The following is a 26,101-nucleotide window of genomic DNA, read 5'->3' as shown; positions in this document are numbered from 1 at the left end:
GCCTGAACTCTACTGCTGCCCAGTAAAAGGGTTCCCTCCTCAACTAGCTGTCATAGGAGGCCAAGTGGAGAACCTGGACTTCTACCTTCACATGGTGGTAACAAGGTGACATTCCCTGTACCTACTGGAGGAGTGTCAGAGAAGGTATGATAAAACATAAGCTTAAACAAGATTCTGAGTCTTCTAATGAATAACCCAAGGTCAATCAAAAATCACTGTTCATACTAAGAACCAGGAAGATCGCAAACTGAATAATAAAAGATTATCAACAGACACCAAAACAAAGATATACAAAATTATCTAACAAGAATTTCAGTGGCCATCCTAAAAATACCTTAATAATTACAAACATGCTTGAAACAAATGAAAAAATAGTCTCAGCAAAGAAATAGAGTTTTAGCAAAGGAATAGAAAATATAAAGAAAAAGCAAATGGAAATTTTAGAACTAAGAAATAGAACAACTAAAATAAACTCAGGGGATGGACTTGGCTCAACACCGTAATGGGGATGATAGAGGAAAGAATCAGTAAACTTGAGGATAGAGTAATAGAAAATACCCGATCTGAACAACAGAGAATAGAGACTTGGGGAGGGATGATGAAGGGTCTCAGGGACATAACAAAAGGTCTAAGATTTATGTCACTGGAGTCCCAGAAGGACATGAGAGAGTGAGCTAAAAAGTACTCCAGGAATAATGACTGAAAAATTTCTCAAATTTGGGAAAAAAACATAAGCCCATAGATTTAAGTAGTAAGAAATCTCTAAGTAGGATAAACCTAAAGGAATCCACACCAAGGCACGTTAATAGTCAAAAGACAAAATATACATCTGATAAGGGACTTGTATCCAGAATATACGAGAACCCTTATATCTTGAAAATGTCCAGATCTTTTGGGTTTTTTGTTTTTGTTTTTATAAATTTATTTATTTATTTATTTATTATTTATTTTATTGGCTGTGTTGGGTCTTTTTTGCTGTGTGTGGGCTTTCTTTCAGTTGTGGTGAGGGGGAGCTGCTCTTTGTTGTGGTGTATGGGCTCCTCATTGCCGTGGCTTCTCTTGTTGCAGAGCATGGGCTCTAGGCGCATGGGCTTCAGTAGTTGAAGCACATGGGCTCAGTAGTTGTGGCTCACGGGCTCTAAAGCGCAGGCTCAATAGTTGTGGCGCACGGGCTTAGTTGCTCTGCGGCATGTGGGATCTTCCTGGAGCAGGGATTGAACCCTTGTCCCCTGCATTGGCAGGCAGATTCTTAACCACTTTGCCACCTAGGAAGCCCCTTGTTTTTGTTTTTGATTTGGTTATTTCACAAAAGAAAGTGGAATAATGGGCAATAAACACCTGAAAGGATGCTCGGTATCATTTGTTATTTACAAAATGAAAACCACAATGAGATATTATCTCACACCCACTAGAATGACTATAATAAAAAGATAGGCAATAAAAATGTTAGGATGTGGAGAAAAGGGAACTCTCATTTGTTGCTGGCAGTCATGTAAAATGGCACAACCACTTTGGAAAATACTTTTGCAGTTTTCTTTAAAAAATTAAACAATTAAGCGTATGGCCCAGTAATTCTACTCTTAGGTGTATACCCACGAGAAATGAAAATATACACAGATGTTCTTAGGATCCTTATCCATAATATTGGATACCACTTATTATTGGAAACAGCAAAAATTAGAAGCAACCTACATTTCCACCAATTGGTAAAGGTTCTATAGCCATACAATGGAATACATTCAGTAATAAAAAGGAAAAATTACTGATATGTGCACTATGACATGAATAAACTTCCAAAACATTATGTTAAGTAAAAGAATCCAGGTCAAGAGACCACATATTGTATGATTCTATTTATTTGGAATATCCAGAAAAAGAAAATCTGTAGAGACAGAGTAGATTAGTGACTAGCTGGGCTGGAGAGGTGGTGAGGGAGGTGATGGTGGAGATGAGAATTCTTTTTGAAATGAAGGAAAAAGTGCTGAAAATGTTTTATGATGATCATTGTAAAACTTGGTAAATTTACTAAAATATCATTGAATTGTATACTTGAAATGGGTGAATTATATGTGAAATATACCTAACTGTAGTTACTGATTATGTATAATACACATACATAGATATGTATGTGTGCATATGTATATGTATGTATGTAGTTGCCATACCTGTATGAAAAGCTAGGTTGTATTTTGAACCAGAAAAGTGAAGAGAAAGGAGAATTTTATATGATATCCCAAAGCTTGTCTTGTATTCTCCATTTCATTGCTATTTTTTATTAGTTGTATGGAGAAGCCATCTAAAATACTGATGCCTTTTTTCTGGTGCCCCTACCTACTTCAAGGTGATTAAAAAATTAATTTTCTTTTTAGATATATGGCACTGTATTTAGTTGATGCAAACAGTAGGACTCATCTAAATCATAAATATTGATAAGTGAATTCTAAGATACATGGGTTAAGTAAGGGTAAAATGAAACCAGTACATGTTTGCCAGATCAATTCAATGTGTGTTCTACATATGGGTTCCTTTCTAATTGTAAAAAATATTATTTATTCCTAAATCATGAAATAGAATGGTTAAATAACAGACATGATGGGTATTTTATAACACACAATATCCAATTTTAATTGAAAAAATTAAATTGCCTAAAAATTAAATAATTTAAATACCATGATTGGTGTGGACTTAATATCATACATAATATTAGATTTGATAAGAGAAAGTTTTAGTTGACAAGTGAGAAGCTGGTATTTCAAAAATAGAAGGAAATGTATTTTAAAGTTTTATTTTGGAAAAACGTAAGGATGGATTTAAAGACAGAATTAAGTTAAAAACATTAATTCATGACCTTTAAGAAAAAATGCAGTTGGCCAGTTGCATGGACTAGCAGTCCCTGTGCCACTCTTCATATTCATATCACAATTCGTATGAAACATGGGTAGTCTGACACAGAAACAGAACAAACCAAAAGTAATAATAACTCTTGAGAGCAGACACCTGAGACATGTTAAGTATTATTTTGGATAGAGAATAAAAGGTATAGTGGAAAATTCTTTTTATCAGGCCATGGAAGTTTCAGAAAAGCCTAAAACCTGTATTTTGTTGTTGTTACTGTTTTAAGAAAAACCAAAATTAACTGATCTTCTAATACAGGAATATTTTCAGTTCAAAGTAGGACAGAGGAGTTCTAACAAATATTTAAAATAGTCTGCTATAGCCCAACTACTCCATTCTTATAGGAGAGTGTTTATGGTGTCAATGTTTTGTGTTTGGAACACACACACACACAGCTGAGGGAACCCAGTGAGAGGGATCAGTGATGTATTAACCTGAAGTAGTTAACAGCCCTGTAGTCAAGAGAGCAAAGGCAAAGAGTTGTCAAGGAAGGAAGTCAGGGATTAGTGCCTTGGTACTAAGTGTCAGCTCCAAAGGGAGAGACAAAGGCAGAAACAAACAAGTCCCTAGATTGCAAACTGCAAGGATCAGGCACAGATAGAAGAGATCCATGCAGAATGGACAATAACAAATGTTTTGTAGCAAAAATTGCATTCGTGGCATGAGCACAGTCTACTGGGTTAAGGCACCATGCAGCACCAGGCGATTAGAGTTCTGTTCACTCTAGCTCTGTGCACAGGAGCTCCCTACCTGGTCATTTAAGCTCAAAGACTATTCATGGCTAATATACATTATTTTCTTTTCTCTTGACTTGACTGTGCTGTAGTTCAGTATTTTGCATTGTTTGCACACAGCTTGCTTATCTAGAGGGTAGCTGATATTTTTATGTAAATGTCTAAGGGACTGCTAAACATATGGTTCTTACACCATGCTATCTCTTTCTGTTTCAGCCTGGACAGTTGAAGACGGTGCAGCCTTGATACATGTTGTAAGAAATGGCAGTAGGAAACAATACTCAACGAAGTTATTCCATCATCCCATGTTTTATATTTGTTGAGGTAGGTGTATTTATTTGCCTTTACAGACAAATTGGAATAGTTGTAGCAGTTTTTATGCTGAGAACTTAGATTGTTTTATAAAATTATTTAATCTTATTATGGATAATGAAATTTTGATAGCATAAATATTGGTAAAGAATTAATAAGTTATGCAGTGTGTTTCTTGAATAGGAAGTTGTAGAACAAGAAGGTTCATCTATGAGGTACAAAATAATAGTGTTTTATTAGATTTATTTTCAGTGGTGACTCGAATGTATTATTAATTACAAATGCAGCACTTTTTTTTATCTTCATCTATTATTCTTTTCTTTTAAGCTCTTTCTTGGAAAATAATTGCTTTACACTCCTGTACCAGCTTTTGAGGTACACCAAAGTGAACCAGCTGTATTTATACATATATCCCCATATCCCCTCCCTCCTGCAACTTCCTCCCACTCTCCCTGTCCTGGCCCTCTAAGGCATCACCCATCATCGAGTTGATCTCCCTTTGTTATACAGCAACTTCCCACTAGCTAGCTATTTTACAGTTGGTAGTGTATATATGTCTATGCTACTCTCTGACTTTGTCCCAGCTTCCCCTTCACCCCCCACCCACCCAGCCCCATGTCCTCCAGTCCATTCTCTGCATCTGCATCCTTATTCTTGTCCTGTCACTGGGTTCATCAGTACCTTTTTTTTTTTTTTTTTTTTTTTAGATTCCGTATATATGAGTTAGAATACAATATTTGTTTTTCTCTTTCTGGCTTACTTCACTCTGTGACAGACTCTAGGTCTATCCACCTCATTACATATAGCTCCATTTCATTCCTTTTAATGGCTGAGTAATATTCCATTGTATATATATGCCACTTCTTCTTTATCCATTCATCTGTTGATGGGCCTTTAGGTTGCTTCCATGTTCTGGCTATTGCACATAGTGCTGCAGTGAATATTACAGTACGTGTTTCTTTTTGGATTATGGTTTTCTCTGGGTATATGCCCAGGAGTGGGATCACTGGATCACATGGTAGTTCTATTTGTAGTTTTTAAAGGAACCTCCAAACTGTTTTCCATAGTGGCTGTACCAACTTACATGCCCACCAACAGTGCAGGAGAGTTCCCTTTTCTCCACACCCTCTCCAACATTTATTGTTTCTAGATGTTTTGATGATGGCCATTCTGACCGGTGTGAGGTGATACCTCATTGTGGCTTTGACTTGCATTTCTCTGATGATTAGTGATGTTGAACATGTTTTCATGTGTTTGTTGGCCATCTGTATGTCTTCTTTGGGGAAATGTCTGTTTAGGTCTTCTGCCCATTTGTGGATTGAGTTATTTGCTTTTTTGGTATTAAGCTGCATGAGGTGCTTGTATATTTTGGAGATTAATCCTTTGTCCATTGCTTCATTGGCAAGTATTTTCTCCCACTCTGAGGGTTGCCTTCTTGTCTTGTTTATGGTTTCTTTCGCTGTGCAAAAGCTTTTAAGTTTCATGAGGTCCCATTTGTTTATTCTTGATTTTATTTCCATGATTCTAGGAGGTGGGTCAAAAAGGATCTTGCTTTGATGGATGTCATAGAGTGTTCTGCCTATGTTTTCCTCTAGGAGTTTTATCATGTCTGGCCTTACATGTAGGTCTTTAATCCATTTGGAGTTTATTTTTGTGTGTGGTGTTAGGAAGTGTTCTAATTTCATTCCTTTACATGTAGCTGTCCAATTTTCCCAGCACCACTTATTGAAGAGGCTGTCTCTTTTCCACTGTATATTCGTGCCTCCTTTGTCAAAGATAAGGTACCCATATGTGCTTGGGTTTACTTCTGAGTTCTCTATTGTGTTCCATTGATCTTCCTTTCTATTTTTGTGCCGGTACCATACTGTCTTGATCACTGTGGCCTTGTAGTATAGTTTGAAGTCAGGAAGCCTAATTCACCCAACTCCATCTTTCCTTCTCAAGATTGCTTTGCCTATTTGGGGTCTTTTGCGTTTCCATACAAATCGTAAGATTTCTTGTTCTAGTTCTGTGAAAAATGCCATTGGTAATTTGATAGGGATTGTGTTGAATCTGTAAATGGCTTTGGGTAGTACAGTCATTTTCACCATGTTGATTCTTCCAATCCAAGAACATGGTATGTCTCTCCATCTGTTTGTATCGTCTTTGATTTCTTTCATCAGTGTCTTATAGTTTTCTGCATACAGGTCTTTTGCCTCTTTAGGCACGTTTATTCCTAGGTATTTTATTCTTTTGGTTGCAGTGGTAAATGGGAGAGTTTCCTTAATTTCTCCTTCTGCTTTTTTGTTGTTAATGTATAGGAATGCAAGAGATTTCTGTGCGTTAATTTTGTATCCTGCTACTCTACTAAATTGATCGATTAGTGCTTGCAGTTTTCTGGTAGAGTCTTTAGGGTTTTCTGTGTATAATATCATGTCATCTGCAAAGAGTGACAATTTTACTCCTTCTTTTCCAATTTGGATTCCTTTTATTTCATTTTCTTCTGTGATTGCTGTGGCTAACACTTCCAAAACTGTGTTGAGTAATAATGGTGAGAGTGGACACCCTTGTCTTATTCCTGAGCTTAGAGGGAATGCTTTCAGTTTTTCCCCATTTAGAAGGATGTTGGCTTTTGGTTTCTCATATATGGCTTTTATTATGTTGAGGTAATTTCCTTCTATGCCCATTTTCTGGAGTTTTTATCATAAATGGGTGTTGAATTTTGTCAAAAGCTTTTTCTGCATCTATTGAAGTGATCATATGGTTTTTATCCTTCAATTTGTTGATACAATGTATCACATTGACTGATGTACATATATTGAAGAATCCTTACATTCCAGGGATAAACTCCACTTGATTGTGGTGTATGTTCTTTTTTAATGTGCTGTTGGAGTCTGTTTGCTAGTATTTTGTTGAGGATTTTTGTGTCTGTATTCATCAGTGATATTGGCCTGTAATTTTCTTTTCTTGTGACATCTTTGCCTGGTTTTGGTATCAGGGTGATGACCTCGTAGAATGAGTTTGGGAGTGTTTCTCCTTCTGCTATATTTTGGAAGAGTTTGAGAAGGATAGGTGTTAGCTCTTCTCGAAATATTTCATAGAATTCGCCTGGGAATCCATCTGGCCCTGGGCTTTTGTTTGTTGGGATATTTTTAATCACAGTCTCAATTTCCATACTTGTGATTGGTCTGTTCATATGTTCTATTTCTTCCTGGTTCAGTCTTGGAAGATTGTATTTTTCTAAGATTTTACCCATTTCTTCCAGGTTATCCAATTTAATGGCATATAGTTGCTTGTAGTAATCTCTCATGATCTTTTGTATTTCTGCAGTGTCAGTTGTTACTTCTCCTTTTTCATTTCTAATTCTGTTGATTTGCATCTTCTCCCTTTTATTCCTGAGTCTGGCTAATGGTTTATCAATTTTGTTAATCTTCTCAAAGAACCAGCTTTTAGTTTCATTTATTTTTGCTATTTTTCCTTCCTTTCTTTTTCATTTATTTCTGATCTTATCTTTATGATTTCTTTCCTTCTGCTCACTTTGGGTTTTTTTGTTCTTCTTTCTCTAATTGTTTTAGGTGTAAGGTTAGGTTGTTTATTCAATATTTTTCTTGTTTCTTGAGGTAAGACCGTATTGCTGTAAACTTCCCTCTTAGAACTGCTTTTGCTGCATCCCATAAGTTTTGGGTTGTTGTGTTTTCATTGTCATTTGTTTCTAGATATTTTTTGATTTCCTCTTTGATTTCTTTAGTGATTTCTTGGTTGTTTAATAGTGTATTGTTTAGCCTACATGTGTTTATATTTTTTACAGTTTTTTTCCTGTAATTGATATCTAGTCTCATAGCATTGTGGTCAGAGAAGATGCTTGATATGATTTCAATTTTCTTGAATTTACTGAGGCTTGATTTGTGACCCAAGATGTGATGTATCCTGAAGAATGTTCCATGTGCACTTGAGAAGAAAGTGTATTCTGTAGTTTTTGGATGGAATGTCCTATAAATATCAATTAAGTCGAGATGGTCTAATGTGTCATTTAAAGCTTGTGTCAGCATTTTGATTAAATTGTTTTTTTAAAAAATCAATATTATATTTCAGGAGTTTAGTAAACAGGGAGGTTTACAGATGATGTTGGTTGATGACCTTTTGCCTTGGAGACCATATAAAGAAAACAAAATCTTTGAGTTGACTATCTGCATTGGGCATTTTTCTTTAATGGGATATTGAGAACTCATATAGTGTGCAGTTTCTTTTGGTCATAAATGATTTTGTTGAGATGCTCCAGCTTTATACCAGCAAACAATTTCTCTGGCATCTTTTTGGTTATGCTTCTTGCATCCTTTCCCAACTTTCTATAATGTTTGCTATAGAAAGGACAAAGGGAAGGAAATTTTAGGAAATTTGGAATCATATGATGAAAAAAAGCTACTCCAAATTATCTCAAAATAAGATGTTGATTTGCCAGAGATGGTATTATTTCCACCTTCTCCAAGAGATAGGACATCCAACAGATTTGTTTTTATCCTGAAAATTGTGTTTAAAATATGATGATGTAAAGAGCTGAAAAGTAAGTGTCCTGAATTTCCTTTCTGTGTAACTGCTTGTATAGTCTCTCCATCCCAAGGATCAGCTGTAGCATGTTCTTATATTATGGGGTAGGGGATCTTTTTGGCTGAGTGTGGGAGGATATGCATGCAGATCCATTTTATCATCTCTGTGAAAACAGACACTTGAGGTAAACCACTACTGATATTAGCAGAAATGTACTTTCAGTACATATGTTGTTTAAACACAGCCTATGAATCAATGAAACAAGTTTTCTTTATCTTCTAGCTCTTGAAGAAGTTGTCTATATAGTCAGCTGGATAATTTTGAGCATTTTGATTTTGGGCCAAATAACAATGTTTTGCTAATCCTTGAGTTTCACCCTATAGGTATCCCTTGGTAGTTTAGATGAACAAATATTATTTGTTGATTTATTTTTCTGGTGATATTTGTGAACCTATTTGTATTGCAGAACCAGGTGGATATATAGGGGATTAGGTTGGGATGGAGATGTTGGTATAAGTTAAGATACTTGGAGTCAAGCTGTAGCTCTGAAAGGGTAAACAAATAACTCATCTTTGAAAGGGTAAACAAAGAACTCATCTCTCAACATAAACACATATTCTTAATACTCTTATCTTGCTGTACAAAGCCAAGAATAACTCCTTTCAGACAATAACTATACATTATATATATTCTGGGTTCTAGTTACTATTGTTCATATTGAAATTGTAATGAAGAAAAAGGAATCCTTTCTCTTGCTTCTCATGGGGGAAAGGGTAGAAGGCTCTAACACTATATTTTTCAATGTTAAAACCCTTTATCTTTTGTCATAAGAAAAATAAAGTTTTAAAGTAAACTGGGGGAAATTTAGAATGAATCATCTGTCCTCATCCTTATCCTGCTGGTAGCAATTTTATTTTAAATTTTCTTAATAATCGAACAGGAACCCAAACCTTAAAGTAAGAGATTTAATATATTGCTGGAAGCTATATCTCTAAAGATTTTCAGCCCTCTAATGTGTGAACGATGCGTTTGATGGGTAGAGCAAACAACAAAAGACATAAATTAGTCTTTCCATGCCTTAACCTGACACAAACATAAATATATCTAAAAATCTTGGAGAGAAAAGAAAGCTTATTCTTTTTCTTGTTGTATTGTCATTCTTACTTTGCATAGAAGTTTAATACATATTAGTAACTTCTCTGAAACAATCAGGAGAAAGAAAAAGAGGAAGTGAAGTAGAATAAAGTAGAAACTGAGAAGGGAAGAGGCTTTCATGATTCTCGTGTATTTCATTCATCAAATGCTTGTTGTTACACGTATGCCATGTTCGTTGCTGCACTGTTTACAATAGGCAAGATACAGAAATTACCTAAGTGTCCGACAGTAGGTGAGTGGATAATGCAGTTGTGGTGTATATATACAATGTAATGTTATTCAGCCATCAAAAAGACTTGAAATACTGCCATTTGTGACATGTATGGATCTCAAGGGCATTAAGCTAAGTGAAACAGGTCAGAGAAAGACAAATACTGTATTACTGTGGAATCTAAATATGTGGAATATATATGTGGAATCTAAAAAGAAAAAAAAAACAAGTTCATAGATACAGAGAACAGATTTGTGGTTGCCAGAGGTGGGGGGAGAGTGAGGAGGACAGAAATGGGTGAAGGGGGTCAAAAGGTTAAAAAAATTTTTTTTAAGTCTCTTGAGACTGGGCAACAAAGCTTTGAGTAAGATCCAATGGGGGCTTCTATGGTGGCGCAGTAGTTAAGAATCACCTGCCAATGCAGGGGACATGGATTCGAGCCCTGGTCCAGGAAGATTCCACATGCCATGGAGCAACTAAGCCCACGTGCCACAACTACTGAAGCCTGCAACAAGAGAAGCCACCGCAATGAGAAGCCTGCACACCGCAACAAAGAGCTGCCCCCACTCACTGCAACTAGAGGAAGACCGCATGCAGCAACAACGACCCAACACAGCCAATAAATAAATTAAAAAAAAAAGATCCAATGGGAACAAAGCAAATGAAACAAAAGAAAATACTTATTATGTACCTACATTATTCCAGTCATTGTAACAGGAATATCAGAAAACTTGATCAAAAATAACTTGGTTAAAATGTCAATATGATCAATAAATATCTTTTCACTGTTGCTTTTTAATTATGAAAGGATTCCAATGGAGAAAGTAATATAACAGACATCACTGCACCTACCATCAAGACCAAATCTTAAAATTTTGCCCTATATGTTTTAAATATTTTTTCAAGGAATATAAAATACTACAGATATGGCTGAAGTCCTATTGTCCTAGACCCAGAAGTAACTACAGTTGACCCTTGAACAATGTGGATATGAACTGCACAATTCCATTTATATGCAGATGTTTTTCAGTAGTAAATACTACAGTGCTCCATAGTCCATGGTTGGTTGAATCCATGGATGTGGAGGAACCACAGATACGGAGGGCTGACTGTAATATGGACTAACCCCTGCATTGTTCAAGGGTCAGTTGTATGTATGTGAAGTTAGAGGCTTTATTCCCCTGCATGATTCTTAGGCATATTTTCATATTTTCCCTACATGTCCATATACTCATAAATTATATTTTAGGGAGATTTTACATAAATGATACCATATTGAACTTTCTTTTTGCAACTTAACCTTTTCATTCAACATTATGTTCTGAGATTTATCCAGATTGGTAATTCATTCTTTTTAATTGTTGCATTTTATTCTTGGTTTCTTTATTTTCTTAATGATTTATACACTTGCAGCTGTTTTTTTTTTTTTTTTTGCAGAAAACATCCTTATTTCTTCTATGTGCATGTGTGCAAGGGCTTTCTTTGGATTGACACCTAGAGGTTGAATTGCTGGGAGATGATTACATTTTCCAGTTTTTTGTTACTGCATTATAGAAACAATATTGATATTTTTGTCAGTTTTCTTAAAAACTTTAAAATTTATTGTTAGTTTTACTAGTGTCTTTATATTAATTTTTTGAGACAGTTATAGCATCTGCAAATAGTAGCAGATCTGTTTTTTTCTTTCCTGATTGTTATGACTAATTTGTTTTTCTTGTCTTATTGCTTTGGCTAAGGCCCTCAGTGTAATATTGGGATAAAGACAGTGGTAGAGGACATCCTTAACTTGTTGCTGACTTTAAAGCATATACTTCAAGTGTTTAAATATTAGATTATAAGTAAGCATGGACTTTATTTTTTTCTTTTCTGCCTTCTAGGTTAGATTCCTCATTTGAATCCCCCTTTATGTTACAATTATAGGTTTTATTTCTACTCTTTTAAAGCTTACTCTTTTTTAAAAAAACTTACTCTTAAATTTTAAATATATAAACAGCAAAAATTGAGGTTAATAGCTTTATGTTTCTTTTAATGATATTTTTAGGTCACTTCAAGATCTTGAGTGTCATTCATGATTTGTATACCTTCTTTAAATTTTTTTTTAAAAAGTTTATTTACTTATTTATTTATTTACTTATTGGCTGTGTTGGGTCTTTGTTGCTGTGCATGGGCTTTCTCTAGTTGTGGCCAGCAGGGGCTACTCTTCATTGTGGTGCATGGGCTTCTCATTGCAGTGGCTTCTCTTGTTGTGGAGCACAGGCTCTAGGTGCATGGGCTTCAGTAGTTGTGGCACATAGGCTCAGTAGTTGTGGTGCATGGGCTTAGTTGCTCCACAGCATGTGGGATCTTCCCAGACCAGGGCTCGAACCCATGTCCCCTGCATTGGCAGGCAGATTCTTAACTACTGTGCCACCAGGGAAGTCCCTTTCTTAAATTTTTCATTAATTTTTCAGTTAGGGCATCCTTGACTTTACCCACATATTTATCAGTTTGGAAGTTTTTTTTGCTTTCCATTCCTCCTTTTATTTCTTTCCTTCAGGATTTAATTTCCTCATGTAATTTATCCTTTAGTAGTTGTTTCATCAAGAATCTTGTGAATTGTAAAACTTCTTAATATTTATCTGAAGTCATCTTTACATTACAATTAATCTGGAATGGTGATCTATCTTGGCACTGAATTTTAGACTGACTATTTTCTATTCTCAGAACTTTCATGATGTTAATCCATTTCACTCTCCTCCTATCCCATGCCTTTATTGTTGCTGTAAAATCTCTTATTACTGTTAATAGGTAATCCACTTTTTCTCTCTAGTTGCTTTTATATTTTTCTTTTTCTTTGGTGTCCTAAAGTTTCAGTATAACATGTCTAAGTGTGTATTTATACTGGCTAGGACTTGTTTTACATCTTGAAAATGAAGTCATACTTACACCAATTCTATAAAACTCTCAGACATCACATCTGCAAATATTCTCTTCCTCCATTTTCTGTTCTTTTTCTATTTGATGTATGTTGGATCTTCACATTCTTTCTATATTCCATGTCTCTTAAATCATTTTTTTTAACATCTAGAAGTTCTATGTGCATTTAAAAAATCTGGGTTTTTTTAATGTTTCTATGCTTATGGTTTTCACTTTTTATTCTTTCAGATTATTCTATTTTCTGAAATTATTGATATTGTAATCCTCTTTTATGTTGTGTCTGCTGTTTCTAGCTCATGGCGGGTTGTTTATTTATATTTACAATTAATTTTAGCTCATTTTTGGCAGAGCTTGCTTCTTCTGTAGAATTCACGTGGGCCTTAGGTTTTAAGAGCATCTCGCTGAAAAAATTTTACATGCATATTTCTCTTGGGTTTACACTTCTGTATTCATCAGTCAAATCTGCACAATTCCAAAGTATAATTAATCAAAGTTCATCTTTCTTGTAGTCCTCCTATACAAGCAGGTGTATTTATATAGAACACTCTTTCTCTGAGTGAAAAGCAAGCTTTCAGGAACTCTGGTCTTCACATAGGAATCTCAGTTCCAGTTCAGGTCCTCAGGACGTTCTATCCTCATGGACATTAAAACCTAAACCTTGTTACTAAGATTGGCATGTACCCCTTTCTCTACTCCCATCTAGGTTCACCATATCATCAATTTACTCAGTTACCACTCTTATTTTCAGTACCCTTTTTGATTCAGCTCACCTGTGAATTAAAAAGAAAGTCTCACTATTGTTTGTAGATGTTTGCAGTAGAATGTTTTCATGCTGTCTTTGTTCCATGAGTACATTCATTCATTCAACACTTTTTCAGTACTTATTTTTCTCCCCCAAGTCATTATGTGTTTTGCCCTTTTTACATACTAACTAAGTTTCTGTAACTTGGATCTCACCAAGGTTTTTGCAGGTCCAGGGTTTTGGGGCCATGTTTAACATATGTAGGGGATGGAGGGTGGGGATGAGAGACACATAGTGCCTACAGTTGGAGCACTGATGTGTATTTTCTTGGTGATTTTAACTATATGAGCACAAAATTTTGACTGGGGGGGGGGGTGTGTTTTATTTGTCAGTTGGTGAGGAGAATAGATACCAACCAGCCTCTAAAATTCAAATATACTGACAAAGCAGGGGCCTACCTGGGACCCACCCAGAAGGCTGAAACAGTGGTAGAGAGGCTATCTTACAAAGCAGCATGCAGCAGGAAAGGTCACATGATGATAACAAGTCAGGAGAGCATTGCTTTAGGTAATCCTTGAGTGTCAGAAACCAAAAGGAGGGGTTAAGATGTCATTGGAGAGAGAGCACAGTTTGTAGATTAGGAGGGTACATATAGAAGGTAATGGGCTGAAAGGAGGGGATTAACAGTGGGAGAACAGTAGAACAAATTGAGAAGTATGATATGCAGTGGGCAAAGCAGCTGGTTCCAGAAACCAAGCCCTTGAATGTTAGATATTTAGAAAAATGTCTCGTATACATCTCCCAGTGTCAGTTGATCCTTAAAACATACCTTTCCATGCTAAAGCCTCTTAAATGGAAAGCCCTTGATAAGAGAGTAATGACTTTAAGGGCCAGAATATAAACTTTTCTATCACTAATGAAAAGGAAATTCAGAATCACTAAAATTCTGATATGGTCCACAACAATATTTTTTGGCCAGCTTTCATCTCTTCACTGCTCTGGTTCTACTAGAGTAAGTCAAAAAGAGCAAATGCTGAACTAGACAAAAGCTAGAAAGTCAGAGGGAGTAGGAAAAGTGGTAGAAAGTTACCAACCTATAAATGAATGTGAGGACATCAACTTCCCCATCCTTGTTTTTACTGCTTGAAATCAATATTTTCTGGTAAGGATAAATGTACAACAAAGTAGCTTCAAAGAAGTGATCAAAGTTATCAAATATTCTTTGTGGTTTTCATCCTTAGTCCATTTTTCTCTCTCTCCCTCTGCCTTTGCTACCTCCCTCTCTCCCTTTCGATATATTTCTGATCCCCTCCCCCTCTCTCCATGCTTTCCTTCTCTCTCTCCTTTTCTCTGTCATTTCAGCAGTACTTCTCATGCTTGGGGATCTACAAATGGAGAATTTCCCTGAGGGAAAACACATTCAAATTGGTCATTGAAATACCTGAAAATAAGAATAGGAGCTGTTTGAGACCTCCCATGTCCCCCAAGTCAATATCGGTATATTTTTGCAAAATACTTAGGGCTGAAATATGCCTTTTGACAAATCTTCCCAGATGTCAGTGGATTCCTCTCAAGACAATTTCACTGTGTTCTCTGTAAAGTCATAAAAAACTCAGTCAAATCCCTTTCAAATATATTTGTGCTAACAGCAAACTCTAAATGGAACTTAGCTTCCTTGGCAGATAGTATTAAGTATCAGGAGTTGTACATAATGAACGCAACCATTGCTTGATATGTATAGACGTGACAGTTTTATCATTTTGACAGTTTCTTGTACTTCCAATTGTTATTGCCTTTTTTTGACAACTCATTTTTCTCAGCTGGAACCTACCAGGTGATTGTTATAAATCCCAGCCTGAAGGTAAATAATCTCATGAAGTTCTGCAAGAACTTGATGATTCTGAGTGTCTTTCTTCAGGGCCAGCAGTTAAGGAATTCCACCCCTCATCATTTTGGACAATGAGTGCCTTTTCAGTATCTCTCTTGTGCCTCAAAATTTAAAAGAAGAGTTGCTTGGCCTTGCTTTCTGCTCTTTACTAGCAGGTGCTAAGATTTAGCAGTTCTGATTGCCTTGTTTCTGAGACTTAGATCACATTTATATGTAAGTCACATTGAGATCTTTTTCTCCTTTAAAATAAACTCTGCTGGTTCTTGCAAGGAGAAGGTATCAAAATCTTATCCTCATACATAGTAGAATAGAAGGAGAAAATAACTTGATGTCAGAAGCATGTGTTTGAGTCCTGGCTCTGCCCTTTACTGCTGTGAGAAACTTGGGCACCTTCTTTGGATTTCAGTTGCTTCATTTGTGAAGTGGAAATAAAAACAGCTTCTTTCTGAGCACTTTTGAGAAATGAGGCAAAATGCTTGAGAAATGACCTGAAAGTGCTTGTCAAGTAATAAGTAGTTAATAAATATTAGCATAAAAATAATTTAAAATAACAGCTTCTACCCATTTAAAACAGAAAACAAAAACACCAAAGTTGAAAAATAAAACTAACCAAACACACACACGCACACACGCACACACACATACATGGACACCAAAACCCTGACAATTACAGAGGAACTCTGGCGGTTTAATCCCCAGATATGCAACAATACTGGGCTTAAGGGGATAATGTTTTTAGAATATATTGAGATGTTATCAGATAAGGTTTCAAACAAAACAATGAAAAATCTGTGGTCTTTTAAAAATTGCAATGACAAATGCACATTATAAAGTACTTTTCCATGCATTTCCTTATTTAATCATCATTTTGACTAGTGTTTACAGTACTGAGGCAACAGGACGATGTGAATATTTAGGTGTCTATTTTTCATAGCATCAAAATACCAATGTTGATTTTAAAAATTAAATATGGTTACCATCACCCTTTATCCTTGTCATCAGATGTTCTTCCCACCGAGTGAGGGCTCCTCTGTTCTTCAGCATTGAGTCTCTGCAAGGTGGGTGTTTTGGGATCAAGGTCCCAGTTAAAATAAATTGTCATGAGGGGAAAAGAAGTTAGGAATAAGAAAATGGGTCAGGTCCCATAGGACAAAAGATCAAGAGAGGAAGAAATATGGTTCTGGGAAAATCAGATGGTTGGACTCCAAGAGAAGGACTAAGGGCTGGGCCTGGCAACCTCCCAGCCCCTTCTTTCTGTGATCTCCTTACCATACCCTCCTCCTGTTTTCCTTATTGGTCTCCTCCCCATCCCCCCTTCAAAATAATAAAAAACCCAATCTAACTCTGGGGGAAAATGCAAACCTGCAAGAAGTATAGGAAAAGATGTGCAACTTCACTGGTAATCTAAAAATGGTAATGATAACTGTGAGTACCATGAAAAGATTTGGAACAGAGCAGGGATGAGGTCAGAATGAAAGCAACTTTGCTCTTGTCAATATTTTAATGAAATATATAACTCTCTGCATACATCTCATGATGTAAGTTATTCAGATATCAGATTTTTTTAAATCTGCAAATAACGGTATTAAACTGTTACATATACCATATTTGACCTTTGCATGGTGTTCTGTTATAAAACTGGAGTCCTGAAAAAACATCAGTAGGATAATATTGACCCTATGCAATAGAAATTTGTCTTTACTTTTTAAATTTCAAAATGGAGAAACTGAGGTACAGAGAAGTTAATTGTCCTACTCAAGTCCACACAGCCAATAGGTGTTAAAGTTGGGATTTTTTTTTAAGCTCTTTATTGGAATTAATTGCTTTATACTCTTGTACCAGCTTTTAAGGAACGCCAAAGTGAATCAGCTGTATTTATACATATATCCTTACATTCCCTCCCTCCCGCGACTCCACCCCACCCTCCCCGTTCCGGCCCTCCAAGGCATCACCCATCATTGAGTTGATCTCACTTTGTTATACAGCAACTTCCCGCTAGCTATCTGTTTTACAGTTGGTAGTATATATATGTCTATGCTACTGTCTCACTTTGTCCGAGCTTCCCCTTCACCCCCGGTCCCCCCAACCCCGTGTCCTCCAGTCCATTCTCTGCATCTGCATACTTATTCTTGTCTTGTCACTGGCTTCATCAGTATCATTTTTTTTTTTTTTTTTGGATTCTGTATATATGAGTTAGCATACAATATTTGTTTTTCTCTTTCTGGCTTACTTCACTCTGTGTGACAGACTCTAGGTCTATCCACCTCATTACATATAGCTCCATTTCATTCCTTTTTATGGCTGAGTAATATTCCATTGTATATATATGCCACATCTTCTTTATCCATTCATTTGTTGATGGGCATTTAGGTTGATTCCATGTTCTGGCTATTGTACATAGTGCTGCAGTGAACATTACGGTACATGTTTCTTTTTGGATTATGGTTTTCTCTGGGTATATGCCCAGGAGTGGGATCACTGGATCACATGGTAGTTCTATTTGTAGTTTTTAAAGGAACCTCCAAACTGTTTTCCATAGTGGCTGTACCAACTTACATGCCCACCAACAGTGCAGGAGAGTTCCCTTTTCTCCACACCCTCTCCAACATTTATTGTTTCTAGATGTTTTGATGATGGCCATTCTGACCGGTGTGAGGTGATACCTCACTGTGGCTTTGACTTGCATTTCTCTGATGATTAGTGATGTTGAACATGTTTTCATGTGTTTGTTGGCCATCTGTATGTCTTCTTTGGGGAAATGTCTGTTTAGGTCTTCTGCCCATTTGTGGATTGAGTTATTTGCTTTTTTGGTATTAAGCTGCATGAGCTGCTTGTATATATTGGAGATTAATCTTTTGTCCATTGCTTCATTGGCAAGTATTTTCTCCCACTCTGAGGGTTGCCTTCTTATCTTGTTTATGGTTTCTTTCGCTGTGCAAAAGCTTTTAAGTTTCATGAGGTCCCATTTGTTTATTCTTGATTTTATTTCCATGATTCTAGGAGGTGGGTCAAAAAGGATCTTGCTTTGATGTACGTCATAGAGTGTTCTGCCTATGTTTTCCTCTAGGAGTTTTATCGTGTCTGGCCTTCCATGTAGGTCTTTAATCCATTTGGAGTTTATTTTTGTGTATGGTGTTAGGAAGTGTTCTAATTTCATTCCTTTACATGTAGCTGTCCAATTTTCCCAGCACCACTTATTGAAGAGGCTGTCTCTTTTCCACTGTATATTCGTGCCTCCTTTGTCAAAGATAAGGTACCCATATGTGCTTGGGTTTACTTCTGAGTTCTCTATTCTATTCCATTGATCTTCCTTTCTATTTTTGTGCCGGTACCATACTGTCTTGATCACTGTGGCCTTGTAGTATAGTTTGAAGTCAGGAAGCCTAATTCACCCAACTCCATCTTTCCTTCTCAAGATTGCTTTGCCTATTTGGGGTCTTTTGCGTTTCCATACAAATCATAAGATTTCTTGCTCTAGTTCTGTGAAAAATGCCATTGGTAATTTGATAGGGATTGCATTGAATCTGTAAATGGCTTTGGGTAGTACAGTCATTTTCACCATGTTGATTCTTCCAATCCAAGAACATGGTATGTCTCTCCATCTGTTTGTATCGTCTTTGATTTCTTTCATCAGTGTCTTATAGTTTTCTGCATACAGGTCTTTTGCCTCTTTAGGCACATTTATTCCTAGGTATTTTATTCTTTTTGCTGCAATGGTAAATGGGAGAGTGTCCTTAATTTCTCCTTCTGCTTTTTTGTTGTTAGTGTATAGGAATGCAAGAGATTTTTGTGCATTAATTTTGTATCCTGCTACTCTACTAAATTCATCAATTAGTGCTTGCAGTTTTCTGGTAGAGTCTTTCGGGTTTCCTATGTATAGTATCATGTCATCTGCAAAGAGTGACAATTTTACTCCTTCTTTTCCAATTTGGACTCCTTTTATTTCATTTTCTTCTGTGATTGCTGTGCCTAAAACTTCCAAAACTGTGTTGAATAATAATGGTGAGAGTGGACACCCTTGTCTTATTCCTGAGCTTAGAGGGAATGCTTTCAGTTTTTCCCCATTTAGAAGGATGTTGGCTTTTGGTTTCTCATATATGGCTTTTATTATGTTGAGGTAATTTCCTTCTATGCCCATTTTCTGGAGAGTTTTTATCATAAATGGATGTTGAATTTTGTCAAAAGCTTTTTCTGCATCTATTGAAATGATCATATGGTTTTTATCCTTCCCTTTGTTGGTATGATGTATCACATTAATTCATTTGTGTATATTGAAGAATCCTTGCATCCCAGCAATAAACCCCACTTTAAAGTTGGGATTTTAATTCAACATACATTGAAAGAGGGAACTTTCTCCAGTGTAGAACTAACATAGGGTAAGGAAGTTCTTTCAGAGACCAGAATTCAAATATATAGAAATGCTAAAGTGTGACTTCCCTTTTTACAATCTGCCATCCTTTAAGAGTTTAAAGAGTATTATTATGTTTTAATCCAGGTAAATCTCAACTATCTAGAACTCTTTCAAAATAGGGCATTTTGTTTGGAGGTTTAGGTTAGCTAAAAATAATCAGAAAACCCTTTGACTTCAGTAACTGCTGTTAAATAACTTTCTTTTAAAAATGTATTTTGAATGATCTGAAACACTCTATATAATAGAAAAGAATATCTTTCAAGTACTTAGCTATATAAAACCTTAAATTCTGATATTATGTCATTCAGACTTAAAATAATAATAAAACATAACTGATAAAGTTGAAGACCCCATGTACTCATCCTTTACAGGATCCCATTTTCTTCTTTGCCTCTTCAGAGGTAACCACTAAGCTGAATTTGGTGCACACAGTTTTCTGATTTGAACACTTTTCTAATATGTGTTCACTTTGCGCCTTAGTAAGTTAAAAAGACTAAGCAATTACATTTCTTTTTTAATGTTAAAGTATCTGAACGTGAATTCTGCTTACATGCTAGTCTATTATAGCTGTAGATATGTGGGAGATTGAACCAAACACATATTGATTGACCAAGACTTTATCTGATAGGTTGGCATTTTAAAATAATCCCAGCTAAAACTGAGTCTAACAATCAGTGTGGGATGGGTTTTGCCACAATAACAGACAGTGCCTAGATCTCAGTGGCTTAACACACACAAGCTGATATCGCACACTGCAAGTTCTGTGTGGTTGGCAGGAGGGCTCTGCCTGTCCTGACCACTGAGACCCTTCCTGTTGCTGGCACCATCTCAATATGTGTTTCCATGATCACTTTGGTAAAGAGGAGCCAACATGGAAATTCACAACATGGACTTCAAAGCTTCATGTGTAATTGATATAGATCACTTCCACCCACATTTCATTAGCCCAAGCAACAAAACTGTGGCCATGCCCAGCTTCAAACAGGGTGGGGAAGGACATCGTACAAATGTATTTAAGGGAGAGAGATGCTTTATAGCCTAAATGACCACCACAACACCCTTTTGATCTCCTACTAAAAATTACGTCCCGAATTGTTCAGATAATAAGTTTTACTTAGGTATGTTCTATATAATAGTGACAGTTGCATGTGTTTGCTGAGATTTTTGTTAAATGATTTATGTAGTTGATGGGACTGATAGGGCGAGTTCCCTGTCACTGGAGTGTTCAGGCAGAGACCAGTTTGCCAACTGGTAGGAGGCTGAAGAGGAGACTTCAGCACTGCACTAATGACCCTTATTCCCTTATGACCCCCAAGTACCTGTCCTAGTGAGACCATCCAAAGATGATAGTCCTAGTGAGAACCATCCACACACAAGTGCCATTTCCCAGATTCTACCCAAGAATGCTTTCCTTAATTCACCCACCCACTTTGTGTCATTTCCCAGACCACCTGATTCCCATGCTGTATACAATGTGGTAACGTTTCCTGTCAGTTTCCCTAAGAATTGACACAGCACCTTAAACCAAGCATTCTTCATAATGTTGAATGAGTGTACCAACACTCTGACCCTCATAGAATTTTACATTCTACCTCTATGGGTCATGAGCCCAGATAGTCAAGCCAAAATACTGACAGACTCTGGACTGAACATGTTATATTTTTCAAGAACTATAAAAACATCTTGTCCCTACTGCAGTATATTATTTTGCACAGGCTGCAGGTGAATTCATTGTTTTCCTTTGTGATGCAGTTTTCTTATAAAATTCATCCTTAAAGTATAATATGAAGCAATCTAAGCTGTCATTGATATGCGTGACTGGCCAAACTCTTTGTATTTCTCTTGAATCCTAATTCCAAGATTATATCAGGCCTAATTTTTAAACCAGTGCAATGTTATGATCATTTATTCTAAAAACAACAATAAAAACCATTGAATTTGAATCTATGTCACAGTATATAAAATTTATATTTTATAGGAATGTTAAAATAGCAATCTATAGGGAGAAGCAGCTTGGCACTGTGTCCTAAAATCTTCAAGAGTTTGTATTCCCCTTTTGACCCCAAAGCACACTTTTTTTTTTTAATTGAAGCGTAGTTGATTTACAATGTTATGTTAGTTTCTGCTGTACAGCAAAGTGATTCAGTTATACACATATATATAATTCCTTTTTATATTCTTTTCCATTATGGTTTATCATAGGATATTGAATATCGCTCCCTGTGCTATACAGTAGGACCTTGTTGTTTATCCATTCTATATATACTAGTTTGCATCTGCTAATCCGAAAATCCCAATCCTTCCCTCCCCCTTGGCAACCACAAGTCTGTTCTCTACTGTCTATTGCTCACACCTGCTCACAGAGGATTCCAGCAGCTCCCCAGTCTTCCCCAGTTAAACCAGGGATTGATACCCATGCTCACGGAGCAGTCTCTGGGCTCTTGTTACCCAGAGAATTAGAGAATTTTGTTCATCAACTGCAGCCATGCATATCCATTTTCTAAAGCAAATAAGCCACATAAATGTGCCTCATCCCTGCCACTGCTGGCTTTGCTCCCATGGGGGATGCTAGTATCTCAGCCATTGGTACTTTGTCTACATGGAGGGTAGAAAGAAACCCTGCTCCCAACTTGATGTCTCACTTCGTCACCTGAGCATCAGGGGGCGCTGCTGTGTCTCTACAGCCTTCTGTTCACAGGACTCAGACATGAATCCATGTACTCGTGGAAGGACCAATACCTAAGGCAGACACACTTGTCTCCTCTATTCGCATTTTTCCTTCCCCTTTCTCCATGCAGATTAGTTCATGGAAAATGTTTTGTGGACCATCAGCTGCATTAACTTCTCAGACATGCCAGGTGTATTTGGGTCATGGCAGTAGATATTGTAGCCTCCAAGCCAGATAACCTCTCCATTCAAATTCTGCAGCACAGCTGTAAAATGTGATACCATTTTGGAAATACGTATATGTGGCTATATAACTGTATGCCTAGAGAGAAAATGTATATGCAAAAATCAGTGTTCATCTCTGGGTGTTGGGATTAAAAGTACTTTTTTGCCTAGAACTTGATTACTTTTTCTATCAAAGAAAAAATAACTTCCTCTTAAGATTACACTAAGTTATTGATGTGTGTAGTATAAAATATGAAAATACCTTTGTACAAAGGTAGAAACAGGCTACTTCTTCTGTAACTTGAAAATTCATTCACAAAAAATCTGAAGTGTCATGTCATTTCTCAGTGTAGAATTAATTGAAACAATAGTGAGGGTTGCTCTTTCTAACAATGGATTATTTTTTATAACACATAGTATATGTTAGTCACTAACAGAAGCCTTGGGGGGGGGAGCATTACTATAAATATTGATAATCATGCTTCAGTTGTCAGTCTTGTTTAGAAAAACATATTTAGGAAAATATATCTGAATGCTCTGGGTTTTTCTCTGGTTATAGGTTGGTATATTAGATTGTTCATTATATAAAATAATGATTGTTCTTATATTCAGTTTTAGAACTACTGTCTTTTCTACACATGTTTGTGGAACTGTCTTTTTTCTACTCAACTGGCAACTCTGGCCAGAGTGCCTAACAGTGGTTGTGTCTCCTTGATGCCTGTTATGTCAGTGGAGGAAAGATTCCTTGTCCCACTCCTACCCCCAGAAACTTACCAGCACCAAAAACATCTCTCCTCATAGTTAAGAATAAAGACTCTTAGTGCTAAATGGGGCCCTCCCTAGAGCACTTTTGCAAATCTCTCTTGTTTCAGATCAGATAATTGAGATTCAGAGAGGTTTAGTGACTTGTCTAAGACCACACAGCTGGTTATAAACTGAGTTGGCAACCAAACCTGTAACTCTTGACTGTGTCGTAATCAATAGCAAATTAAATTAGTTATTCATAGCCTAATAATTTCAGAAGCAGAAATATAAAATTTATTTACAAATATTTACAGCAAGAACAATTGTATAACGTAAATGTGTTATATCTCAGTCTACTTAATGTGATATGAGGAGGAGTCTTCAAAAGTGTTAGATCCCAAGGCCCACAAAGATTCTATAACAGCTCTGACTCACCTTCCAAAGGGGCCGGGAAGCATCCCAGAGGAAGTTCATTTAGAGCAATACCCAAAGACTAGTGAGTCTTCACTCAGGTGAAGGAGGAGAGGAGGAGGAGTCTTCCAGGAGGAAGAGACCAAGAACTAAGGATCTACAGAGAATTTGAAAAGCTGAAAGAGTTTTAATAAGGCTGCAGCTTAAAGGATAAAACAGGGATTAGTAACAGAGGAAACTGGCAAGGCAGACAGAGGCCAGGTCATGAAGTACCTTGCAGGCCATATTAAGCAATGAATTTATCCTAAAGGCTTTGGGAAACCAGGATACTCCGGATATTTTAAGTTTATACCTTACCTGATAACACAAAATGTCAGAGAGAAGTGGTGATGAGAACCTGAAGCCTAGGAGAGGAGACATGGCTCAGATCTGTACTATTTACTCTAGATACCATCTCTTCCCAGACTGCAGAATATCATTCTTAGAGAGACGAACAAGTGTCATGGCCCTAGGGCCCTCACTGCCCACTCTCCATGCTGTGTAGCAGACAGATAAGAATCATGTGAAAGGAACAATACTTTATCAAAACAAATTCTGAGCATAGCAAATTGCTTTTAGAAGTACCACGTCACCCTTTATTATAACCCAGGAAACTTTGAAAAAGATAGTTTCAACAACTGGTCTGGTTTTGATGCTTCCCAAAGCTGCACTGGTTCATATGCAGGCCCCCGATAACAAAGGCTTGAAGATATTTTTTTCCTAAGAATCCTGACCAACATATGTAGGTACAGTGACTTCATTTTCTGTTTCAGTGTCAATTCTTCTTATTTTCCCCCTACATTCAATCCTACTCATCACACCATGTTGTTGGAAAAGTATGGTCACTCCAGCATGAGGATATCTGGTAATTTTGCTCCTGACCCATGATTGGTTGGATGCATCTATATTTAAAGTGATTTTCCAGAATTAGACTTGCAAAGTGCTAACCCATCCACATACTCTCATTATATTCCCCATAAGAGCAACAGGTTATATTTGAAAAAAAAAAATGGGACATAGGAAAGTAAGATCCATCTGTGGCCAGATTAGAGCTTTTTCTCTCTGAGGCACTGGTTAGCACACACGGGGATGAATTCATGGTCTTTGGCGTTACTAGCACAGTATTTTCACACACTGGCCCAGGAACCACTTGCTTTGGAACAATTGGGTGCTTGTTAAAATTCAGGTTCCTGAACCCAACCACTGATCTTAATCAGAATGGGGGTGGAGGGCTAGAGATATGTATTTTTCTAAAGTCTTTCAGGTCATTGTGTCCAGTAAAGCTGAAAACTAAGTTGATCAATAAAGCAGTTCATTGTGGACAGACACAGTTCAGCAGATGTGGGCAGTGCCCTGCCCATTTTTTCTTGACCCAAGGCACTTGCAGACAGTCCTGAACAGACATATGGGGTTCTCTGTTCTCTGTCTAGAGGCTGTTCTCTAGCTGTAGAAGCATGCTAGGCCTAGGAAGTTGAGGAGGCCGTGATTGCTGGAGGTTTACCCCCAATTCCCCTTGACCAGTGAAGAAGGCGTGGTGATGGATAAACGGCCTACATTCCTGACTCCCCACCAGGACTATTCTGAATGGAGTTTGGTATAGTCTCGGAGAGGTTCCTGGCGAGCTCTAATGCCAGTTGCCCCCAGTGGTAACCTACTCACTAATGCACCTTTATTGGCCTTCCTCTCTTCCTTATCTCCCTTCCCCCTCCATCAGGTGCTTTCCACATCACTTCACAAACTACTGCACCCACATCACTGTCTCAAGGTCCACTTTGGGGGGGAATCCAAAGTAAGGCAGAGAATATACTGTATGTGGAGTACAAAATCTTTATTCCAGCCAAATTAGGGGATAAGATTTTAAGAATGGAAGGCACAAAAAATTTTTAGAGATTTGATGAAGGAAATTTTATTAAGTCCACCTAATTAAAATTGAGTCAATTCAGGCAATTTATTTTTCACACCATTTGCTGTTATTTCTGTGTGGGTGTTCATCCTCCTATGAAGTCCAAGGTGTTCAACATCCTTCCCAAAGTATCCTCATCACTTGATATTAAATTGTGCAGCTTTTTCTTGAAAAATCTTCAGCTTTTTCTGGAGGTAAATATTAATTCTGTGTATACCACATGGAATTTAGATAACTTAGGAATTAATTTTCTTTTGATAGTAGACAGAAGAATGCTTAACCAACAACAACAACAAAAGAAGCATTTTAAAGACTTATTTTCAC

The 26,101-nt window shown here is 36.9% G+C and overlaps 1 protein-coding gene across 1 annotated transcript in view; it reads left to right on the top strand.

Annotated features, from left to right (window-relative positions):
- PLPPR1 (phospholipid phosphatase related 1) overlaps positions 1 to 26,101 on the top strand; it is a 278,562-nt gene that overhangs the window by 147,615 nt on the left and 104,846 nt on the right. The window contains exon 2 of the mRNA XM_057723527.1: positions 3,846 to 3,953. Within this exon, the coding sequence (XP_057579510.1) occupies positions 3,891 to 3,953 (63 nt within the window). The 5' untranslated portion in view covers positions 3,846 to 3,890. The remainder of the gene's footprint in view (positions 1 to 3,845; positions 3,954 to 26,101) is intronic.

Source organism: Hippopotamus amphibius, chromosome 2, assembly GCF_030028045.1.
Source record: "Hippopotamus amphibius kiboko isolate mHipAmp2 chromosome 2, mHipAmp2.hap2, whole genome shotgun sequence".
Taxonomy (NCBI): Eukaryota; Metazoa; Chordata; class Mammalia; order Artiodactyla; family Hippopotamidae; genus Hippopotamus; species Hippopotamus amphibius.
This window is presented reverse-complemented; position numbering and strand designations above follow the sequence as displayed.